Here is a 19529-nt window from a genome sequence, read left to right as displayed (position 1 = left end):
TTTCATTAGGGTTTGTGCTGTAAGTCTTCTATGTTAATCCATACTCAGTATAACAAATAAAAGTGTATCTTATTGAAAAAAAAATCAGGTGGAGAGTATTTTAGAGCTAGACAATAACAACATAATAATCAAGCAATGTATTTTTTAATGAAGAGTTTGGTTAAATAGCATGTTCAGTGCGTGATATGTGATAGGCATTCAATTAACATTTTTAAAGAATTAATGTATTTAGTTGAATTGCATACCAAGTCTGGTGGCTATTTTTTATGACATCATTAAGTTTCTAATTTGAAAGGAATTAATTATTCTGCAATTTGGAGACAAATTATCCTTTAAATATTCTGCAGTTTGAGAATAATATTTGTTACATTTGCAAAATGGTTTTTTGCAAGTTTTTTTTTCTTTCTCTTTTTCCACCTAAAAGAAGTATGTGTCCTTGGACACAAAATACAAATAACCTCTGTGCTGTTAATTATTGGCAAATTGCCCCATTTTCAACATAAAGAAATAACGTAATGGATATACCAACAAAAGGTTACTAGTTAACAGGCATTGCCTGTGAAAAGTATAAAAGAATTTCAGTATGATTTTCAGTATTCTGCTCCCACCACTCCCAACAAGGAGACAATTAGTAACCATGAAGTGGATGAAATCCATTTTTTTAATTTTCCTACTAAATTTTACTGAATCCAGAACACTGCATAGAAATGCATATGGAATAGGTGAGATATTTTGTTTTTCTTTTTTGTCTTTCTCTATATCAAAATTCTTAAATTCTTAAATTTGCATTTATCCATTTGTCTTGATCTATTTATTACATTTATTGTTCCACACAGAGGAAAAATATTTAGCTGGTGGAGATATTTAAATGAAAGATAAATTTGTAACTTTACAAGAGGTTTACAAGATCACACAGTGCCTAACATGATCAATGAATAGTTTGTATGTTCCATATTGAATTAATTGTTTGTACATTATTTATTTAACTGCTATCAATATTAACTTTGAAAAAAATTACATATATATTCACAGAAGACCATAATCCTGGCTCCTTCACAAATAAAACCCCTCAGACTGTTAACATCTTTATTCTTAATTCAGAAAAATGGGTCATTATTTGACTGTCTGAAGAAGCAGCACTGTGATTTGGGTTACAAATGGAAAACTGAAGTATAATTATGCTCAAAAGAGTGACTGAAATATATTTTTAACCATTTGATTTTCAAGCCAATTAGGGCATCACAATAAAAAACAATTGCAAGACAAAATTTAGTGCTAGGTCTACCATAAATTATGTTTGTTAACTTTATTCCTTAGTTTCCTAGTTTTCTCAACTACAAACATTTTTAAATAGGTGATCCCTAATGTCTTCTTAGTTCTAAAATCATGTAGTTCTAACTTAAATACAAATAGCTATATGTAACAATGATTACATTCTTAGTTGCAGTTCAAAACGTCATTTTTCGTGTGTTTTTTTGTTTTGTTTTTGCTTTCCAGCTTCCATTTTGGATTCTTCCCAATGTTCTGCAGAGATGAATTTAGTTGATCTGTAAGTTTTGCTTGTATAAATACACTTTAAATATGCAAAGCAATGATAATTTTATTAGGTAATTAAATAAAATTGGATAGCTCTATGAATTTTTAAAAGTATAAAAGCAAATTGGACAATTCCAAAAAAAGTTATTTATATTGAATATTAAATTGATATTGAAGAGGTTGAACTGTTGGCCAATGCCTTAGATATTAACTTTAGGTTCCATGAAATCCCATGTGGCAAACCAAATGAGACTTTAGAAACTGAAAATTAGTGTCTAATCAGTGACAACCATGTATAAGCTCAGGATTTTTTTCTCATCAACACCAGTAGAATGATATCACAATATTCTCTGTTCTGTATAGTATTTAAATCTTAGTAGCAAGTCATAGGAGGTAAAAATATTCTATATTCCATTATTTGTGGATACTGTGTTGTTCTCTTGAATGTTATCTTTCTGTTCCACGTTTTTGAAATTTCTTTTTTTTTTTTTCCTTTTTTTTTTTGTCTTTTTTTTACTGACCGGTAACGGGATCGCAACCCTCGGTGTCGCGCCCACACCGTGCTCAGCCAGTGAGCGGGAACTGGTCTCCACATGGGATCCGAACCCTTGAAATTTCTAATAAGGAATTTAAATAATGTGTTGCTGCTGTGCTTGCTCACAGAAACCTACACAAGCATTGCTCTGAGTCAATCCATGAGCACAGTAGTCTTAGGTCGGACCTTGATCATGCTGGGAGTAGACACAGGCAAAGGCCTAATGACCAATTCTTTGCTTAAATAAAGAAGAAACTACAAAGAACACAGATACCGCAATTATAGGTGCATTGCAGTGGGTGAGTGACCACAGAGAAAGAACCATTCTATGGAAAATCCACTTATTCTGACTTTTAACATCTATATGCATATTTATGGGGGGGGGGGGGAGAAAAAGACTGAAATTTCTTCCTAAATGGCTAGAGTCTAATTTCATATAGATTTTTAGCAAAGATCATCCTCTCAACAGTTCACAACATAAACACAAACAGGAAATAAAACAAAAAACCAAAAACTATACTTGGGAAAAATAAGCTTGATATAAGTCTGTTTCGTAAGCACTCACATGTATTTTTGTTTCAGAACTACCATATTTTTTGCCCAGTTTGTTCAAGAAGCCACTTATGAGGAAGTAAGCAAAATGGTGAAAGATGTATTGACGGTAATTGAGAAACCCACTGGCAGTGAGCAGTCTGCAGGGTGTTTAGAAAACCAGGTGAGTGAATAGTTTAAAAAGCTCTGTGATATTTGACCAAAATTTAGGATGGAGAAGAGAAGGTACAGGGGTGGCATGAGAAATGCACTTACATATTTGAAGAGCTGTTGTATGAGAGAGGAGCTAGATTAATTCTGAATTGCTGGAGAAGGTAGAAGACAAAACAGTGAGTGGCTGTTGTAAAGAGATAATATGAGTGCAGTGACTAAGAGCTGAGGTTCTGAAATAATAAGATTATCTGGGTGACCACAGGCATGTTACTTAACTTTGAGCTTCAGTTTTCTTATCTATAAAACAAGGGATAATAAGAGCTTCCACTTCTGAGGAATCATGGAGATTGATATATAGTACTACTTGTAGTTAATTTTTATTAAGCACACAATGGGACTAGCATTATTCTAGGGAATGTTACATACACATTGATAATCAAAATATATGACATAGAGGATAGCACTGATGAATCAGAATGGCTGTCCAGTGAGTCAAGAAACCCCGCTGAAGCTTATTGGCACAATATCAACTTTGTCTACCAATATCAATGTATTAAATCTTTACAATAATCCTAGGAGATTTTTGCTAATCTCCTCAGAGATTAGATTTTTAGATTAGATTAGATTAGATTTTTGCTAATCTCCTCAGAGATTAGTTGTAGAACTAACATCCTCAGTAGCTTCATTACATTACACCCTATAATATAGTGAGTGTGAGGCGCATAAGTCACAGTTAAGGTTGCCAGATTTTGCAAACAAACAACAAAACATGGTACCCAGTTAAGTTTGAATTTTAGATAAACATTGAGGACATTTTTTTTTTTTTGGTCCTTTTTTTTTGAGACCGGCCGCACCGCACTCAGCCAGTGAGCACTGTGAGCACACCGGTCATCCCTATATAGGATCCGAACCCGCGGCAGGAGCACTGCTATGCTCCCAGCGCCGCACTCTCCCGAGTGCGCCACGGGATCGGCCCCATTTTTTTTTTTTTTTTTTAGTATAAGGATGTTCCAATGTAGAAGCTCAATATATAACAGTTATTGTTGTTTATTTTATTTCACTATAGAAAACAGTTTTATAATGATTAGGGCTATCCAATTTTGGAAGAGAATGCCCAGAGAATCCTCTGTCATGGTGGGGTTGATGAAGTGCCCAAGAGAGAATGTCTCTGGAATATTGCAGAGAAGATGCTCTTTTAAAGATATGAAGTACTTTCCAACTCTGAAATTTATGATATAGTAAAAAATTCTTTTTTTTTTTGTCTTTTGTCTTTTTCCGTGTCCGGCAACGGATCGCAACCCTCAGTGTTGCCCCCGTACCGGACCGGGGACCGGCAACGGGATCGCAACCCTCGGTATTGCTCCCGCGCCTCGCTCAGCCAGTGAGAGGGAACCGGTCCGTGTGTGGGATCCGAACCCTCGGGCGGGAGTGCCGCCGCGCTTCCCAAGCGGCGCACTATCCAGTGCGCCACCGGGCCGGCCCAGATATAGTAAAAAATTCTGTTTTGCATCTCTATTTTTGTCTTGTCCTGATAATCTTTTAAAAATGTGTATCAATCATGCAAAATACATTTCCTATTGCAACTTTACATGCAATTAGAGGCTCAAGGTAATGTTACAGGTTGCTGATCTATTGCTGTAAACTTATGCTTTATTGTGTGGACTGGGAATTAGAAATCTTAAGTTTTTCCAGATTCTCTAAATATTAGCAGTTATAAAAGCTAAAAAAAAAAAAAAAATCCTGAGATAAATTAAACATATCTCAGAAGCTTTCTTCAGAATATTGATGTTTGTTGTCTGATTTTGGTAAAATTAAGATACCAAAGAAGGAAGCATGTGCATTGTAAAGCATTTTAGCTGAATCTGTAATTGTCATAAATAAAAAGTGGCTCTGTTTTTATTCCACTTTAAAATTACTTTATTTTTATTTTTAATTAAAAATAATATCCTATTTTAGATCAATGTCTTGTCATGAGAAAGCCATATGAAATCAGTATCTATTTCTGAAACACAGTTTATATGAAAAAGGAAAGTTTATATATCCTGGGGATAAATTGTTGATAACATAAAAGGGAAAGGTAAAATAATTCAATATGGGGGTGGGGGACAAAATATTGCAAGACCTTTTTCCTTAAATAAAATAATTGTGTCTAATAGTCATTTGTATTACTCAAAGTTGGAAACTAAAATTCCATTTCCTAAAGGGCAGCAAAGAAAAGTATCTTATCAGGCTGAAACTATGGGGAATTTTCTTAATCTATAGTTCTAATTTTGGATATTAGAAAACTTTCCATGTGTTTTACAGAATTTTAAAGTAAAGATAGTTGTCTTTCATTAAAAATAAAATATTTCTTACAGCTACCTGCCTTTCTGGAAGAAATCTGCCATGAGAAGGAAATCTCTGAAAGGTGTGGACTTTCAGACTGCTGCAGCCAAAGTGAAGAGGAAAGACACAAATGTTTACTGGCACACAAAAAGGCTGCTCCAGCATCCATTCCACCCTTCCAAGTTCCAGAACCTGTCACGAGTTGTAAAGCATATGAAGAAAATAGGGAGGCTTTCATAAACAGGTAAGGATCCAATTTAAAGGTAGATGAAACCCCAGAAAGGGAGCAGCACCAAGCAGAATTTTTTACTTGTGCAATTTATTAATGTACTCCAAAGTAGGGAGAAATAGAAATAACGTTTGGCATTGTAGCTGCTGAGGTCTTGCACAGGTAATTAGGACAGCAAATTTAATGTAAGTTTGTTTCCACAGCATGTGAGATGCGGTGCAGACCACACAACAGACCCAGGAGCTGTTCCTTTTAGTCTTTTGAGATACACCTCTTTTTTCCCTTCTAATCTCTCAAGTTTACCTTGCCCAAGAATGTATTGGTAGTGATCAAAATGACTCCTTCCAGAGGACTGGTGTTTTGTGTTCACCAAATTGCCTGGAAATAAAAAATATTAGAGATCTGGGCATGCTTAAGATACATAAATGTAGTTAAAGATTTATTGAGCACATACATTGGAGGAACATGTGTGCTTGGCACATAGGATTGGATTAATGCTCACAAACAACCTTTGAAGATTCTTTCTCCTCCTCCTCTTCATTCTTTTTCCTCTCCCTTTTTTATTGATGAGGAAATTGAAGTGTAGAACCTAAAGACAGCTGGCTGAGGGCATGCTGCTAGCGTATTTGAACCCAGGCTCTCCGTCGGGGAAGCCTGTATCTAACTCTTCATCACTTCTGTCTTCCATGGTACTTACTAAACCAGAGAAACAGAGAGCCTGCCCTTAGAACATCTCTGCTGTGGAGGCTGCGAAGGTGGATGACTCTATTCTCATTGACGAGGGAAAAAGAGTCCACTCTTGTGCTTCCCTTAGTGGAGGTCTGGCCTTGTTGATCCACTGATCCCTGAAGCATGTCTGAGTAGGCTTATTGCAAAGGACACTTCAATAAGAATCATAGTCAGCATTTCTGCCTATTTTTTTCTCATATTAGAATCTGGTACCATCTATCAGATTTTTTTTCCCTGAGGATCTTTAGTGAGGAACATTTTTGACAGCATGTGGAAACGTGTGACTGTTTTCTCTTTAGGAACACAGTAAAGAAAAAGTCGAATGCATTTTTAGTTGTTGTTATCTGAGTCATTAAACAAATTCCATAGTGCAGTTCCAAGCAGTAGTAGTCTTGTTTTTAGGCATTTATAAATCTTCTTTATTTCATTTCTCAGGTACATCTATGAGATATCAAGAAGGCACCCCTTCCTGTATGCCCCCACGATTCTTTCTATGGCTGCTCGCTATGACAAAATAATTCCACTTTGCTGCAAAGCTGAAAATGCAGTTGAATGCTTCCAAACAAAGGTAGCATATTTGCATGGATATCTGAACCAATCCTTTTGTATGGTTATGACTCATTAAAACCAAAGTTAAAAAGGGAAATAGGCTTTATGTGAGGAGTATCATTTTCAGAATGGAGCATATTTCAGCAGTCTGATATGCCTTGTGATAAAAAAATTGGATTTGCTGTTTTTTATTCATCCACCACCAATTATTATTAAGGAAGTGAGTTTGGTGGGATAAAGAAGGAAAGACAGAAGGAGATGATAATATAAATGAAAGAGATGAGTAGGAGGTGAAAGAATAGAAAGGAGAGGGAAGAGCAGAAGCAGAGAGAAAAAAGTAAAAGAGAGGTATAATTAATGCATTGTATACATTGTTTTTTAAAAATTCTTAGAATAAATTTGAGGCCTAAGTGTTATTGTCATTTAACAAACAAGATAACTTAGGTTTAGAGAAGTGAATAACTTTCTTAGGTTCAGAGAGCTACAGTAATATCCACAATTAACTACTTGCCAGCAGAAGTCCAGAAATTTCCTAAGATTGTGACTATTCTGATTGTCAGGCTGCAATGCAATCTTATTTTTTGTAACCGAGAAGACATTTAAGAAATGACCGTGCTTCAGTAAGTTAAGGCTGTTTAAAAGCACAGTTGTTCATTCGTGAGCCCTAATATGAACGTAATAATGTTTTTGCGTGAAGGTATTTTAAATAAGTTTGTCTGGCATAGTTGCATATAAACTAACCTAAAAGAATAAATGAGTGAATAATGTTCTGCAAGAATGTCTGACATCTATAATTTTTCGTAAAAACTATATTTTATAGCGTTTCATGTTTTACCTAATGCCTGTTGTTTTTCTAACTAGTAGAGCTTGTAAAAGAAAATACATGCTTTCTTGACACCTTGTTTCTTCCACATTTAGACAGCATTAATTACAAAAGAATTAAGAGAAAGCAGCTTGTTAAATCAACACATATGTGCAGTAATGAGAAATTTTGGACCCCGAACCTTCCAAGCCATGTAAGTTTAAGCTCTATTTAGGGAAGAGGGTTAGATCTACAGAACTACTATTTTGCAACCTGGGTTCATTTTTCTCATTGTCACGGTTATACAGAATGAAATCTCTTTTGATGGGGGTTAATGTAATTAGAGTTATGAAATCTGACGATTGGAACGAAGCTAACAGATCAGTCTGCTGTTTAACACTTACTAAAGCCTAGCTGAGATAATACACAGAAAAGACTTTTAAGGTTTATGTTATTTACCTATTCTTCCAGACACTTAAATTCTGGCCTGCAATCTATTTATACCTCATTATTACACTATTTTCTCCTAGTTCCTTTACAAAGTAGGTCATCCTTCCCTGAGCATCATTTAAAACTTTTGGCTTAATAAGAAATTCTTTATATTAATTGTGCTTCATGATAAGGCCTATTATGACAATTGTTGCTTCCTATGAAAATATTCCCTTGAGGCAATAATATTAGAATCTAGTGTTAGGAGAAAAGAAAATTTTAAACTATAAAACTGGATAACTCTTCAATTCTTTTGTGATAAAACATTTCTGGGATAAAAAAATCTGAGTTGCTAATTGAAGAGTAGTAAGTATATGCACTCAGTTTATTTCTTTGTTCATTTGTTAAATCACACATTAAAACATATTGTGCGTAGTGGAGACCTAGATCAAAGTTTTTAGTTATGGAGTTAGTTCCAAAGACTGACTGAAATTTATCTTGGAAGAGGTCAGATTTATGCCTTAACTACCCTCCAACTCTATGAGAAACTTAAAGATTGATTCATGAACTACTTTACTTAAATTTATTTTATCAATAAAATGAAAATTAAGATATTATAATGACTTTATCAATTGCTATCCGCAAGAGATTAAAGTTAAATGCTCTAAATTTCTAAAGAAAGTTGATCTTCATCAAAAGCAGCAACAACAATATTTGCTCTAGGGAGCAGTGGTTTCACAGAGACATTTCTTAAAATTTAATAAAGTATGCAGAAGGACTCGAATTTTAATTTCTTACTACCCTTTTTGACCTCAGCATTACCTTGACATGATGACATGCCTGAAACGTTTAGTCTGCTCCACTTTCTTCTCCCATTTCATTGATTTGCACATATACACCCCTCCATAAATTCTCAGAAGTATTTTTTTTTTCTCTCAAGTGAAAAATGACTATCATTCTCATGGATTTTTTCATTTCTTAATTGTTTATTCTTTTTAGCATTGGGGATGAACAGCAAAAAGATGGAATTCATCTCATCCCAGGAAACGTTTTAGGAAATGAAAAATTACTTCCAAACAATATGTGGGGCCAGGTCTTAAAAGACTGGGTTGGAATTGACAAGACTCAAGACACTTTTCCTTTTTTTTTTTTTTAAACACAATATTTCAGTTCTTTCTCTTTGGAACTTTAACTATACTAATACTCTAGAAATATTATTTCATTTTGATAGATAACCAAGAGTGATCTCTGTTTTCTTCCTGCCCTAGAACCGTTACTAAACTGAGCCAAAAGTTTTCCAAAGCTAATTTTACTGAAATCCAGAAACTGGTCCTGGACGTGGCCCACGTTCACAAGGAATGTTGCAGTGGAAACGTGCTGGAGTGTCTGCAGGATGGGGTGAAGAGTCTTGCTTCCTAAGGAAGATATATTTCTGCTTCATTTTCTTTATTTTAGTCTCATTCTAAAAGGGAGAAGGCTGTCTGACTTGAGTTGGCACAGGGTGACTGAGTGTTGCAGACTTCTTGACAGAAAAACTTAAACCATCTTTTATGGATCCTGGCTTTCACTTCAGAGATGTCCCCCTTTTGTGAGACCAGGGCCAATCCATTTATTACTTCTAAAGGAGATGGGACCCTCTCAGAAGGCCTCCACGCAAAGTCTTGGGGGACAGACTTTTTTAACATGTTAGTTTTTCCATTCATTTATTCTTCCATTTGGCAAATATATATTGAGTACTTTCTATCTGCTAGACACTGTGAGGAACACTTGTTATGAAGGTACAAGTGGAGGTCAATCAATTTATAGTCCAATAGGAGAGATAAGACAGTGACCTTGGAGTTAGAGACTGACTTCTGTTTACTATTATCTCCATAGGCTGCCAGCACACCTGGCACATGAAAGGCTCTCTATTAACAAAAATAACACAAGAAACTGTCCCAGGAGGTAAAGAGCTAGCCATGCCAAAGTGAAGTGTGAATGAAGAGCTCTAGGAGAATTAAAAAACAAAACCAAAAAGCCTCAGCAGCAGATTCCTTGAGAGAGGTGTCATCAGTAGGAATTTAAGCAGTATGGCATTAATATATTTTGGGCTTACCCCAGTCTTTGTAGATATTGTACAAGAGGCCTGTCCATCCCCAAATTACTCCCTCTCTTCCGGTGACACCCTCTCCTCTCCAACGAGGCTTAAAAATCACTGTTCTAATTCTCTCTGCTGAGAATGCACAGAATTTTCAATTACATGATAGGTAAGTAAGCGCTGCCTCTTTTTGCCCTTTTGGGTGCAGCCATTTCATTGTCTATAGACTGCCCTCTGGTGGTACTAGTGTGTCACTGCCGTTTGTTCTGATAAAGATGGAACAGAAAGTTTGCTCTGTTATGACATCAGCTCCAAGTATCTAATGGCAAATTTGAATACTAATAGATATATAGCAACATGCATGCTGTTTGATTTGAGGAGTACACTTTCCTCTTATTTTGAAAGACTTCCTATTAAAATTTAGGGTTTAGCTGACAACTATTGAAAGAAGAATTGAACAAATGGGTAAGTAGAAAAGTGAGGAAAGGCAAAAATGGGGAGAAAGCCCTAAAATGGGAGACAAGGTGAAAGGCCTTCTTTCTTCTTCCTTCCCTCCTCCATTCTGTTTGTCCTTCCTTCCTTCCTTTTTTCCTTCCTTCCTTTTCTATAACTGACCCTGAAGTCCTAGATTAAATAATAAACTTATAAAACTTATACTTTATTTTTCCCATTTCAGGAAAAAATTATGTCATACATATGTTCTCAACAAGATATTCTGTCAAACAAAATAGCAGAGTGCTGCAAACTGCCCATACTTGAACTTGGTCAATGCATAATTCATGCAGAAAATGATGACAAACCTGAAGGTCTATCTCCAAATCTAACCAGGTTTCTAGGAGACAGAGATTTCAACCAATTTTCTTCAGTGGAAAAAAATATCTTCTTGGCAAGGTAACACACTCTGTAAATGTATGTCCACACAAGGAAAAATCATCGTGTGACTGACAGCTTTGTGTTTTTGAGATGGGGAGAGATGGCTGTGGTTTCTGAGCTCAGTATGTGAGGGTGTTTGGCTAGAATGCTCTGAACCAAAATAGATTTAAGCAGATAACTAGAGAATAAGGAATGAGATCTACCTTCTATTGGTGAAGCTTCTACAATTGCTGTTATTAACTGGTTTGCTTATGAAGCTATATTTTATTTTATACCGATTTCTCTGGAATCAGAAGCATTGTCATCCTATATAAATTACTTATACAAAGGCCACCACTGAACTTTCAAATAAGATACAAATTTTTTTTAATAAGAAGGGATCCTGATTAAGAACATGTTCTTTTGCTACACATGTTTAAAAAACTTTTCCCCCAAATAAGAGTTAATAGATAATGCTAGATAGAAGGCCTTTAATGGAACAGTTTATTTGCTATTTATTGAATACATTTTTTTAAGAAGATCAAAACATGTACAGACATTTGCAGTACAACGGTTTGTTGTGATATAATTGATAGGCAATATTCTCATTCTATCTGCCTTTAAGAAAAGCAAGCAATCAAGTTAATACATTTTCCTTTATTGTACACTGTGTATCTATGGACATTACTAGAGGAGGAATTTTTACAGCTCTTAGGAGATTATATTTAATGATCTCCAAGGGTCTTTCTAAATTGAAAAGTCTGATTCTAATGCAATATTGAAAATAAGGGCCCAGTTTTCTTTTTAATATTCCCTGAGGATATCACTCTTTTGTTGCATTAAAATTAGATATTTACACATTGTTTGCACTGCTAAATAAAATTATGCAAACTAGAACAAAGTCCAGATTTAAGAGTCATGTATTAACAATTTATTGGTGGCAGAACTAACTACAACCAATTCCTATAGCCTGGAAATACAATTAGTAAATTCAAGAATTATCTTTAAGTTTACACATCTAAATCTAATTGTTTAATAGAAGCAGTTCTTTGATTGCAAAGGTTCTTTGCAGTAGAAATTTTCTCAGCCAAGAATGATCTTCCCCCAGACACTTGCATGGCTTCTTTCACCCAGATCTCCACTCCAATATCAGCTGCCCAGAGAGACTTTTCTTGACCACATACTAAATTAGTGGCCCCTGCACCTCAGGTGTCCTCCCTTTCACTCTCTTCCATCTTTGTTATTTTTCTTCATTGATTTATCACTACCTGAAATGAGATGATCCATTTTTTGCTTATTTGTTTCTGCCTCCCTAAAATTATGCTTTTGAGAGGGCAGGCATTTTATCTTACACATCATTGACTCCTTTCTGCTTAAAGCAATGCTAGCATAAAGTAGGCACTGGAAAAATATTTGTTGAAAGAATGTAAAGTCCACACTTGAAAAGCCAAAGTGAGAGGTGCAAAAGAAAACCAGAGGCCATTTTACAGGACAATTTGAGGGATTATAGTTTGTATTAACAGTTTGCTATTTATATAATTCAAATCATATTTGATTTACAGATTTACTTATGTGAACTTTAACATCTACATGCCATATTATACAGGAATAATTAGGGAAGTATGGCTTCATTTTGTCTCTTAGTTCCAATAACATATTTTTTCTCACATATTTCAGTTTTGTTCATGAATATTCAAGAAGGCACCTTGAGCTTGCTGTCCCAGTAATTCTAAGAGTTGCTAAAGGATACCAGGAGTTACTGGAGAAGTGTTTCCAGTCTGAAAACCCTTTTGAATGCCAGGATAAAGGGGTAAATTGCTCTAGAATTTTAGGGGAATCCTTAAAACTGAATTGATATTATTCATTAAAAATGCTTGTTTGTTTGAAAGTATCTCATTAACTAGTAGTTAGCTAGTTGTATCTAATAATTAGTTATCTAGATATTAAATAGTTATTAACTAGCAGTCAGCAACTGGTGGCTTAGTTTAGAAATAAAAATGTTAACCAAAAGTTCTTTGATGCACAAATAAAGATAATATTCATTTTTGGACAGCTTCAGAAAGGCCAGAATTTTGTATAGAAAGAACTGCAACTTTATCCAAAGATTGAGTTCTGCCATCAAATAATTTTATGAATCACAAAGTTTCAAGCCTAATCTCCCTAAAGACCATTTACTTTAATTCTCATAATTCACACTTTGCCATCTTTAATATTTAAAAAAACTTCTAAGGGTGGTTTCTCTAAGATTGGTTTCAGGATAGAATAAAATATTGGTTAATTTTTATATACAAAGTTATGTATCTGGGAAGAAAAAAAATGTATATAACAATGCTTGTGTTTTCAGGAAGAGGAATTACAAAAATACGTCCAGGAAAGCCAAGCATTGGCGAAGCGAAGCTGTGGCCTCTTCCAGAAATTAGGAGAATATTACTTACAAAATGCGTATGTTTTTGTAAATAGTATTTTTAGTGATTTAAAATTATTAACAGGTAAGGCAAATGTAAATCCAAATTAATGACCCATGCATACTCTAATTTCAGTTTCTATTTCGGATTGGAAGTCCATGTAATCTGATTGCTCAGTTTCCCCATAGAGAATGTAGCTTTCCCCATTCCCCTCTTTTAGGAGCAACAAAAATGGCCTGTGAGGTCTGAGCTGTGGTACTGGCTTTAGGTTCCCCCTACCATGCAAATTTTTGCAGTAAAGATATCCATTCTATAATAGTCTGTCATAGTTAAAATACCAAAAGATCACAGTTAAAATCAATGCAGCTCTTGAGGTTGGGAAGAGGAGTCAGCCTTCTGCCCAGGCTGCTTCTCCACTGTGGCATGTTGGTATGATAGTACTATAGGGAGTGATCGTAAGTAGAAGTATCTCAAAAGTTGGTCCAAACACCATGTGGATGAAACAAATGAGCTCACATCAGAAGAGAGCCTTCGATCGGGAGCAAGAAGTCCAAAACCTTGTGGACGACTCAGCAAGACTGGTAAGAAATGCTTCTTTCAGGTTCCTCGTTGCTTACGTGAAGAAAGCCCCTCAGCTGACCTCCTCTGAGCTGAGGGCCTTAACCAGGAAGACGGCGACCGCCACGGCCACGTGCTGCCAACTCAGTGAGGACAAACAGTTGGCCTGTGGTGAGGGGGCGGTGAGTGTCTGCTTTGCTTAGTCCCATCTCATTTCTGCCTTTTGACTTGAAGTAGCCTCATGACTCCTATCTGGGGGAAATGGTAAAAACCAGTGTGGAGATGGCTTTATTAGGCTTGTTCCATTAGTTACATTTGTGGCGGGGAGGGAGAGAACTCAGCTGTGACTACTGGGCAAGTGGCCTGGCTTCCCATCCTCCTAGAATAGCTGCTCAAAGTGCAGTCGATTCAACAATGTCTGAGGAAACTTTACGTACAGCAAAGATCGAATGACCAATATGTTATTCAGTCACGATTTCCTCTTTTTATTCACCAAATACTTAAATGTTAAAAAAAGAAAAAGCTTCATCTTTGATAGATTAAAACTAGTAATTTTATTTTATTCATATTTAATTTTTGCCTTTTGTAGTATAAGTTTCTTATTATTATAATGTTAGGATCAATTTGTTCCCTTTGACAGGGTATGGGATACAGAACATGGTAAGTTCCCTGTTTTAAATAATAAAGTGACTTTCCAGTTAGTAATGCCAATAATCTTTACTTCCTGATATGACTAGTGTTATACATATGGTTACAGATTGATTTTTTTTCATTATTTTTTCACTTAAAGTCACCATTGTGAACAAAAATATATATCTACGTTATCCCTTTTTCTTTTTTTAATGATGGAGAGTTATTTGCTAGTTAGTCTTCACATCTTGGAATTTTTCACCAAATGTTAGGAGAGGAGAGTTTCTTGTGATTAAGCATTAACTCATTTATTGAATTCACACGTTGGGGGCCTGCAGGGAAGCCGAATGGTTAATGATTCAGGAGTGTGGGTTCTGGAGGCCACCCGCCTACAATCCCATCCCACTTTCACCACTTGTTAGTTGTGTCACACCGAGAAAGTTCCTTACATCACTAAGCTTGAGCATTTTCATCTGACATTTGAGAATAAAAATCGTGCCACCCTCATAGGACAGCTGTCTTAAGGTAATCGGGTAACTCACCCAGCACTAGCCTGATACACATTATGCACACAAAACACATCAGCCCTTAATACAAATTATTACTTGGTGCTTAAGGAGTATCTCTGAAGTGTGGAAGGTAGGCGGATTCTACATGAGGAAAGCCTTAAAGACACACAGACACTGGTTCTTTTAAGTTGGAATGATATATTAGCTGTATGTACACGCATATATATATATATGCATATTTCACATATATATGTGAAAGGGCTAGGTTTGTGCTGTTCTTACCTTCAGAAAGTGACTCTCCGGATCTCAAAAGTAGAATGGAAAGCTCAACTACATATACATGGAAAATGTACGCTACTTATTGATTTCCACAGGTCAGGGCAGAGACTTTTTTCTCCTCTGTAAGTACGAATGTAACTGGAAGCATGTTTCAAATAGCTGACATCAATAGCTGAAGGGACTGTCCTGAATATCACATATGGAACATCTGTCACTAAGTGCTGAGGTTTATCCCAAACAAATGGAAAAACACTAAAAATTTGACATCAAATGATCCTACACAGACAGCAAAATTTCCTGTAATATTAATTATAAATTGCTGGACATTAAAAATTATTGCAATAGTTTTCTGGAAACCTGGACTAACTTTGTGGCTAATGCCCAATATTCTTGCTTTTTTCTTTCTCATTCTCCTAACTAGGCTGACGTTATTATTGGACAATTATGTATCAGACATGAAGCGACTCCTGTCAACCCTGGTATTGGCCAGTGCTGCACATCTTCATATGCCAACAGGAGGCCGTGCTTCAGCAACTTGCTGGCGGATGAGACCTATGTCCCTCCACCATTCTCTGATGACAAGTTTGTCTTCCACACAGACCTGTGCCAAGCTCAGGGGGTGGCGCTGCAAACAATGAAGCAAGAGTAAGAAACTGTTATTTGCTAGCATGGAGAAGACTGACATCACCAAAGAGCAGTTGAGATTTCTACCTTTCATACCTAACACTCCGTGCTCACTGGTACAACATTATTGCCCCCAAAGCATTTAAAGTGTCTTTCAAAATAGTTTTGTCTCAACGTCCTCACAGCCGCATGGGAAAATAGGTCTAGAAAAATTCACTAGGACAGACAATTTCCTGTTTGTTAAAAGTCATCTCCATTGTAACTACTATTGCGATGCAGTTTGGAGTTGAGAAAAAAAAATGGACAGTCTATTTTGGGGAATTAAGATGTATCTTTATGGTGTCTGGGTACTTCCATTCCAAACACAGAAAACATATCGTTAAATCTTTTTTCTACACTATTTACACTTTGAAGAGAATAACCATAATATTTGACTCAACCGTTCAGTGTGGGTGTTAAGAAAAGCTATGCACATGTCAATACACTGTGGGAGTCGTTCTGCAATGGTGATGGTCACAAAAGTCAACGGAACTTATGTTCTCCAAACATCCATGCATTTTACTACTCACTTGCTTTGCAAATGGTCTTCCTTTGCTGGAAAATCTGTTCTTCCCTTTTTTCTCTATCACAGTCTGAGGCATATTTCAAGGTACAATAAGAATGCCACCTCTTCTGACAAGATATCCCTATTGCCCCATCAATATTACTTCCAACATACAAGCATTGCTAAAGGAGTAGTACAGGCTGTTAGTGCTGCCAGTGCTCAAGTAAGGGTGTAATAATTGTGGACAGCAGGGTTTGGAAATGTGGGCCTTTTAGGATGGGTAAGATATACTTTAAAGAGAGAACAGGAAAAGATATCCTAGGCAAGTAAGAAAAAGACTGCATTTTCACTACATATAAGTATGGCGGAACTATGAAATAGTGTTTCATCTATAATCTACACAAGTCCAGACCAGCAAAACGCGTGGCATGCTTCCAGCCTCAATTTTTCTGATGAAAGTACTAGACAAGGTGTGCGTGATAAGTCTGGTGATGGGTTGGTGGAGTGAGGGTATCTAGGGCTCTGAAAATTCTCTACTAGGAAGGCTTTAGAAAGATACCATTGCATAACAGACTTCTCTTGTATTTTGCTTTGTTTTAAATGATAGGTTTCTCATTAACCTTGTGAAGCAAAAGCCACAAATAACAGAGGAACAACTTGAGGCTGTCATTGCAGATTTCTCTGGCCTGTTGGAAAAGTGCTGCCAAGACCAAGGGCAGGAAGCCTGCTTTGCAGAGGAGGTATATGCAGCTCATTTTCCACTTAAAATACGTGGGATAGAATTTTCTGTAGTGAATAATGTAAAGACTACCCTACAAACTATAGCTTTAAAATAATGTCAGAGAGATTTAAATTTCATTGAGGATTTTATAAATTAAAAAAATAACCAGTTTTCTTATTAAATATTAAGAATTATAATTTTTAAATATTTTAAGATAGTTAGTAATTTTATTTCCTAGTAGAGAAAAGTGGATATATAAATAATTGATGATAATTTAGACGGTTTCTGGCCTAAAATTTATCAATTCAGCTAAATGGATTAGAAGGATTTAATAGCAAATTAATTGTGCAAACAGGATATTGGGAGAGTATTTATAGAAACTGTTTCTGAACTCATTTAGGAGCATGCCTTTGTATATCAACACAGAAGTAATTAGGAATTATCTTAAACCAATTACTTAGAAATTTTAGATGGATTTGCAATAGGCTACATTTTTTAAAAATTGGAGGATTCTACCTACCATTTTTTAAAATTATTTTTTTCAGCTTTATTGAGGCATGATTGACAAACAAAAATTATATATATGAATATTTAAGGTATACAATGTGACATTTTAATATATGTATACATTGTGAAATGATTACCATGATCAAGCTAATTGGCTACATTTTGTAAATCTTTAGTTTGTATTACTAAATGTTTTTGAATATAGCATACTATAATTTTAAAAGATGTTCTATAATCCAGCCTTTTTGTCAACTTTATCTGACCATCCCGTAATGTAAAAGGTTGGACTTCTTGTTAGATGCAAGCTCTGAAAAGAGATAATATCAGAAGTAGGGTTTTTCTATAAATAATATAATTAGATGTGCTTGAGTGTGTGCTCTTATCAGTATGTGTCTGTGTTTTTGGTGGGATAGGGTGGGGGCAAGGTACAGGTAACCAAATCAGATAAAACAAAACTGATGAAAGAGATTTGATGCAAACCTTTCTGATAGATGTGATGCAAAAAGATTACTGTCCTCTGATTTGAGATGGCATTCATTTAGATGTAGAGAACATTAGCAAATAGTAGCAGTACTTTTTTGTTTTTTTACAAATATTTTACTTTCTAATGACTTGTGATTTGTAGAGGAAGAGAAAAAGTGGGGTTAGAATAGGCAAGGATTTGAAGATTGGTGTATAGAAAAATAAATATACTGTTGATATGAATAAATTTTACTTTTTCTCTCTAGCTTGTTGGCATCAGAGATGTATTTTCTTTATTTTAGCTTGGTTAATCTACAAACTTGTGAATTCACCCAGATGGTGAAGAGAACTGTATGACTGGCACAATCATTCATTCCTTTGTCTGATTATTTTTATTTGCTCTTGATTTTCAGGGTCCAAAACTGATTTCAAAGACTCGTGCTGCTTTGGGAGTTTAAATTACTTCAGGTAATGAGAAATTTAGATAAGGCCAAATATAATGCTGGTTATCCTTAAATAGCAATCCATAGTCAGACATATCCTAAAAAGTATCATTAATTTAAAAAAAATGCAATTCAATAAAAAAGTTTATTTTAAAATACTGGAACAAAGTTATGCCCACAATGTTAGTGACTCAACTCATGCAAAATTATTATGTTATTTTAAAGGCTATCAGAAGACCTCCCTATGTATATAATATTTCTCTAATATAGCATAATAGAACCAGTTATTTTCTGTATCTATTCATTTAATTAATACTTAATATATTTTTGTTCATATTGCAGGGGGAAGAGAAGAGAAAATGAATTTTTATGATTTGGTGTGAACTTTTCCCTTTAATTATAACTGGCAATACTTTTTATGAATTAATAAAATGATGAAGACTTTTATATGAGATTTCCCTATCATAGAAATAAAGTATCTTCAAATGCTTCCTTTCTCCTAGTCAGCTTATTTACGAAAATGTATAGACAATTCCTTTATATAGTTGTGTACACCATTGTCTGAAGCAGATTCTGTTAAAAAAGCAAAGACAGATTTACAACACTGAAGGCTAGATCAGTTGATGAAATGAAAAAACGTTCCAAGTTAAGTATTGTTTGGTGCTGCCAGGGCACATTGTTCATTAAATGACCACTTAAGTATTCTAACAGATAATCTGGAGATGAGAAAAGAGATTATTATGCTTCTACAAGATGCGTAAGAATTTAACATCTACTTTTTCTCAGTTTTGTTCATTCCCCTACTCACAGACATTTTAAAACATAAGTATGAACTGTACTGTTTTGATAGAGTGTAATTAACATTTGTATCAATTACTTTTTTTTATTCCACAAATTCAGTCACCCATTATTCTGGGTGCAATCACTGTTCTCCAGTTGTTTCAATAAGGAAGGAAGCAACTAAATAGTAATGCCACAAGATAATGATCACGATAGAGGCGACAACAAATTGCTGAGGGATTCGAAGGGCAGGTGAGAGCAGTTGACTGGGGAAAGTGCCACAAACATGTAAGAAGAGC

At 35.3% G+C, this 19529-nt stretch overlaps 1 protein-coding gene across 1 annotated transcript; it reads left to right on the top strand.

Annotated features, from left to right (window-relative positions):
- The first annotated feature begins 605 nt into the window (after nt 1-605).
- AFP (alpha-fetoprotein) lies at nt 606-18898 on the top strand. Its single transcript, XM_008573822.1, has 15 exons — nt 606-722; nt 1498-1549; nt 2654-2786; nt 5134-5345; nt 6495-6627; nt 7527-7624; nt 9108-9237; nt 10593-10807; nt 12446-12578; nt 13113-13210; nt 13775-13913; nt 15571-15794; nt 16925-17057; nt 18421-18475; nt 18793-18898. The coding sequence occupies exons 1-14, from the start codon at nt 638-640 to the stop codon at nt 18463-18465; spliced, it is 1830 nt and encodes a 609-aa protein (XP_008572044.1). The 5' UTR covers nt 606-637; the 3' UTR covers nt 18466-18475; nt 18793-18898.
- Nucleotides 18899-19529: the final 631 nt, after the last annotated feature.

This window comes from Galeopterus variegatus, unplaced genomic scaffold, assembly GCF_000696425.1.
Source record: "Galeopterus variegatus unplaced genomic scaffold, G_variegatus-3.0.2 Scaffold967, whole genome shotgun sequence".
In the NCBI taxonomy this organism is placed as follows: domain Eukaryota; kingdom Metazoa; phylum Chordata; class Mammalia; order Dermoptera; family Cynocephalidae; genus Galeopterus; species Galeopterus variegatus.
Note: the sequence above shows the minus strand (reverse complement) of the source record. Positions and strands in the feature narration are given on the sequence as shown.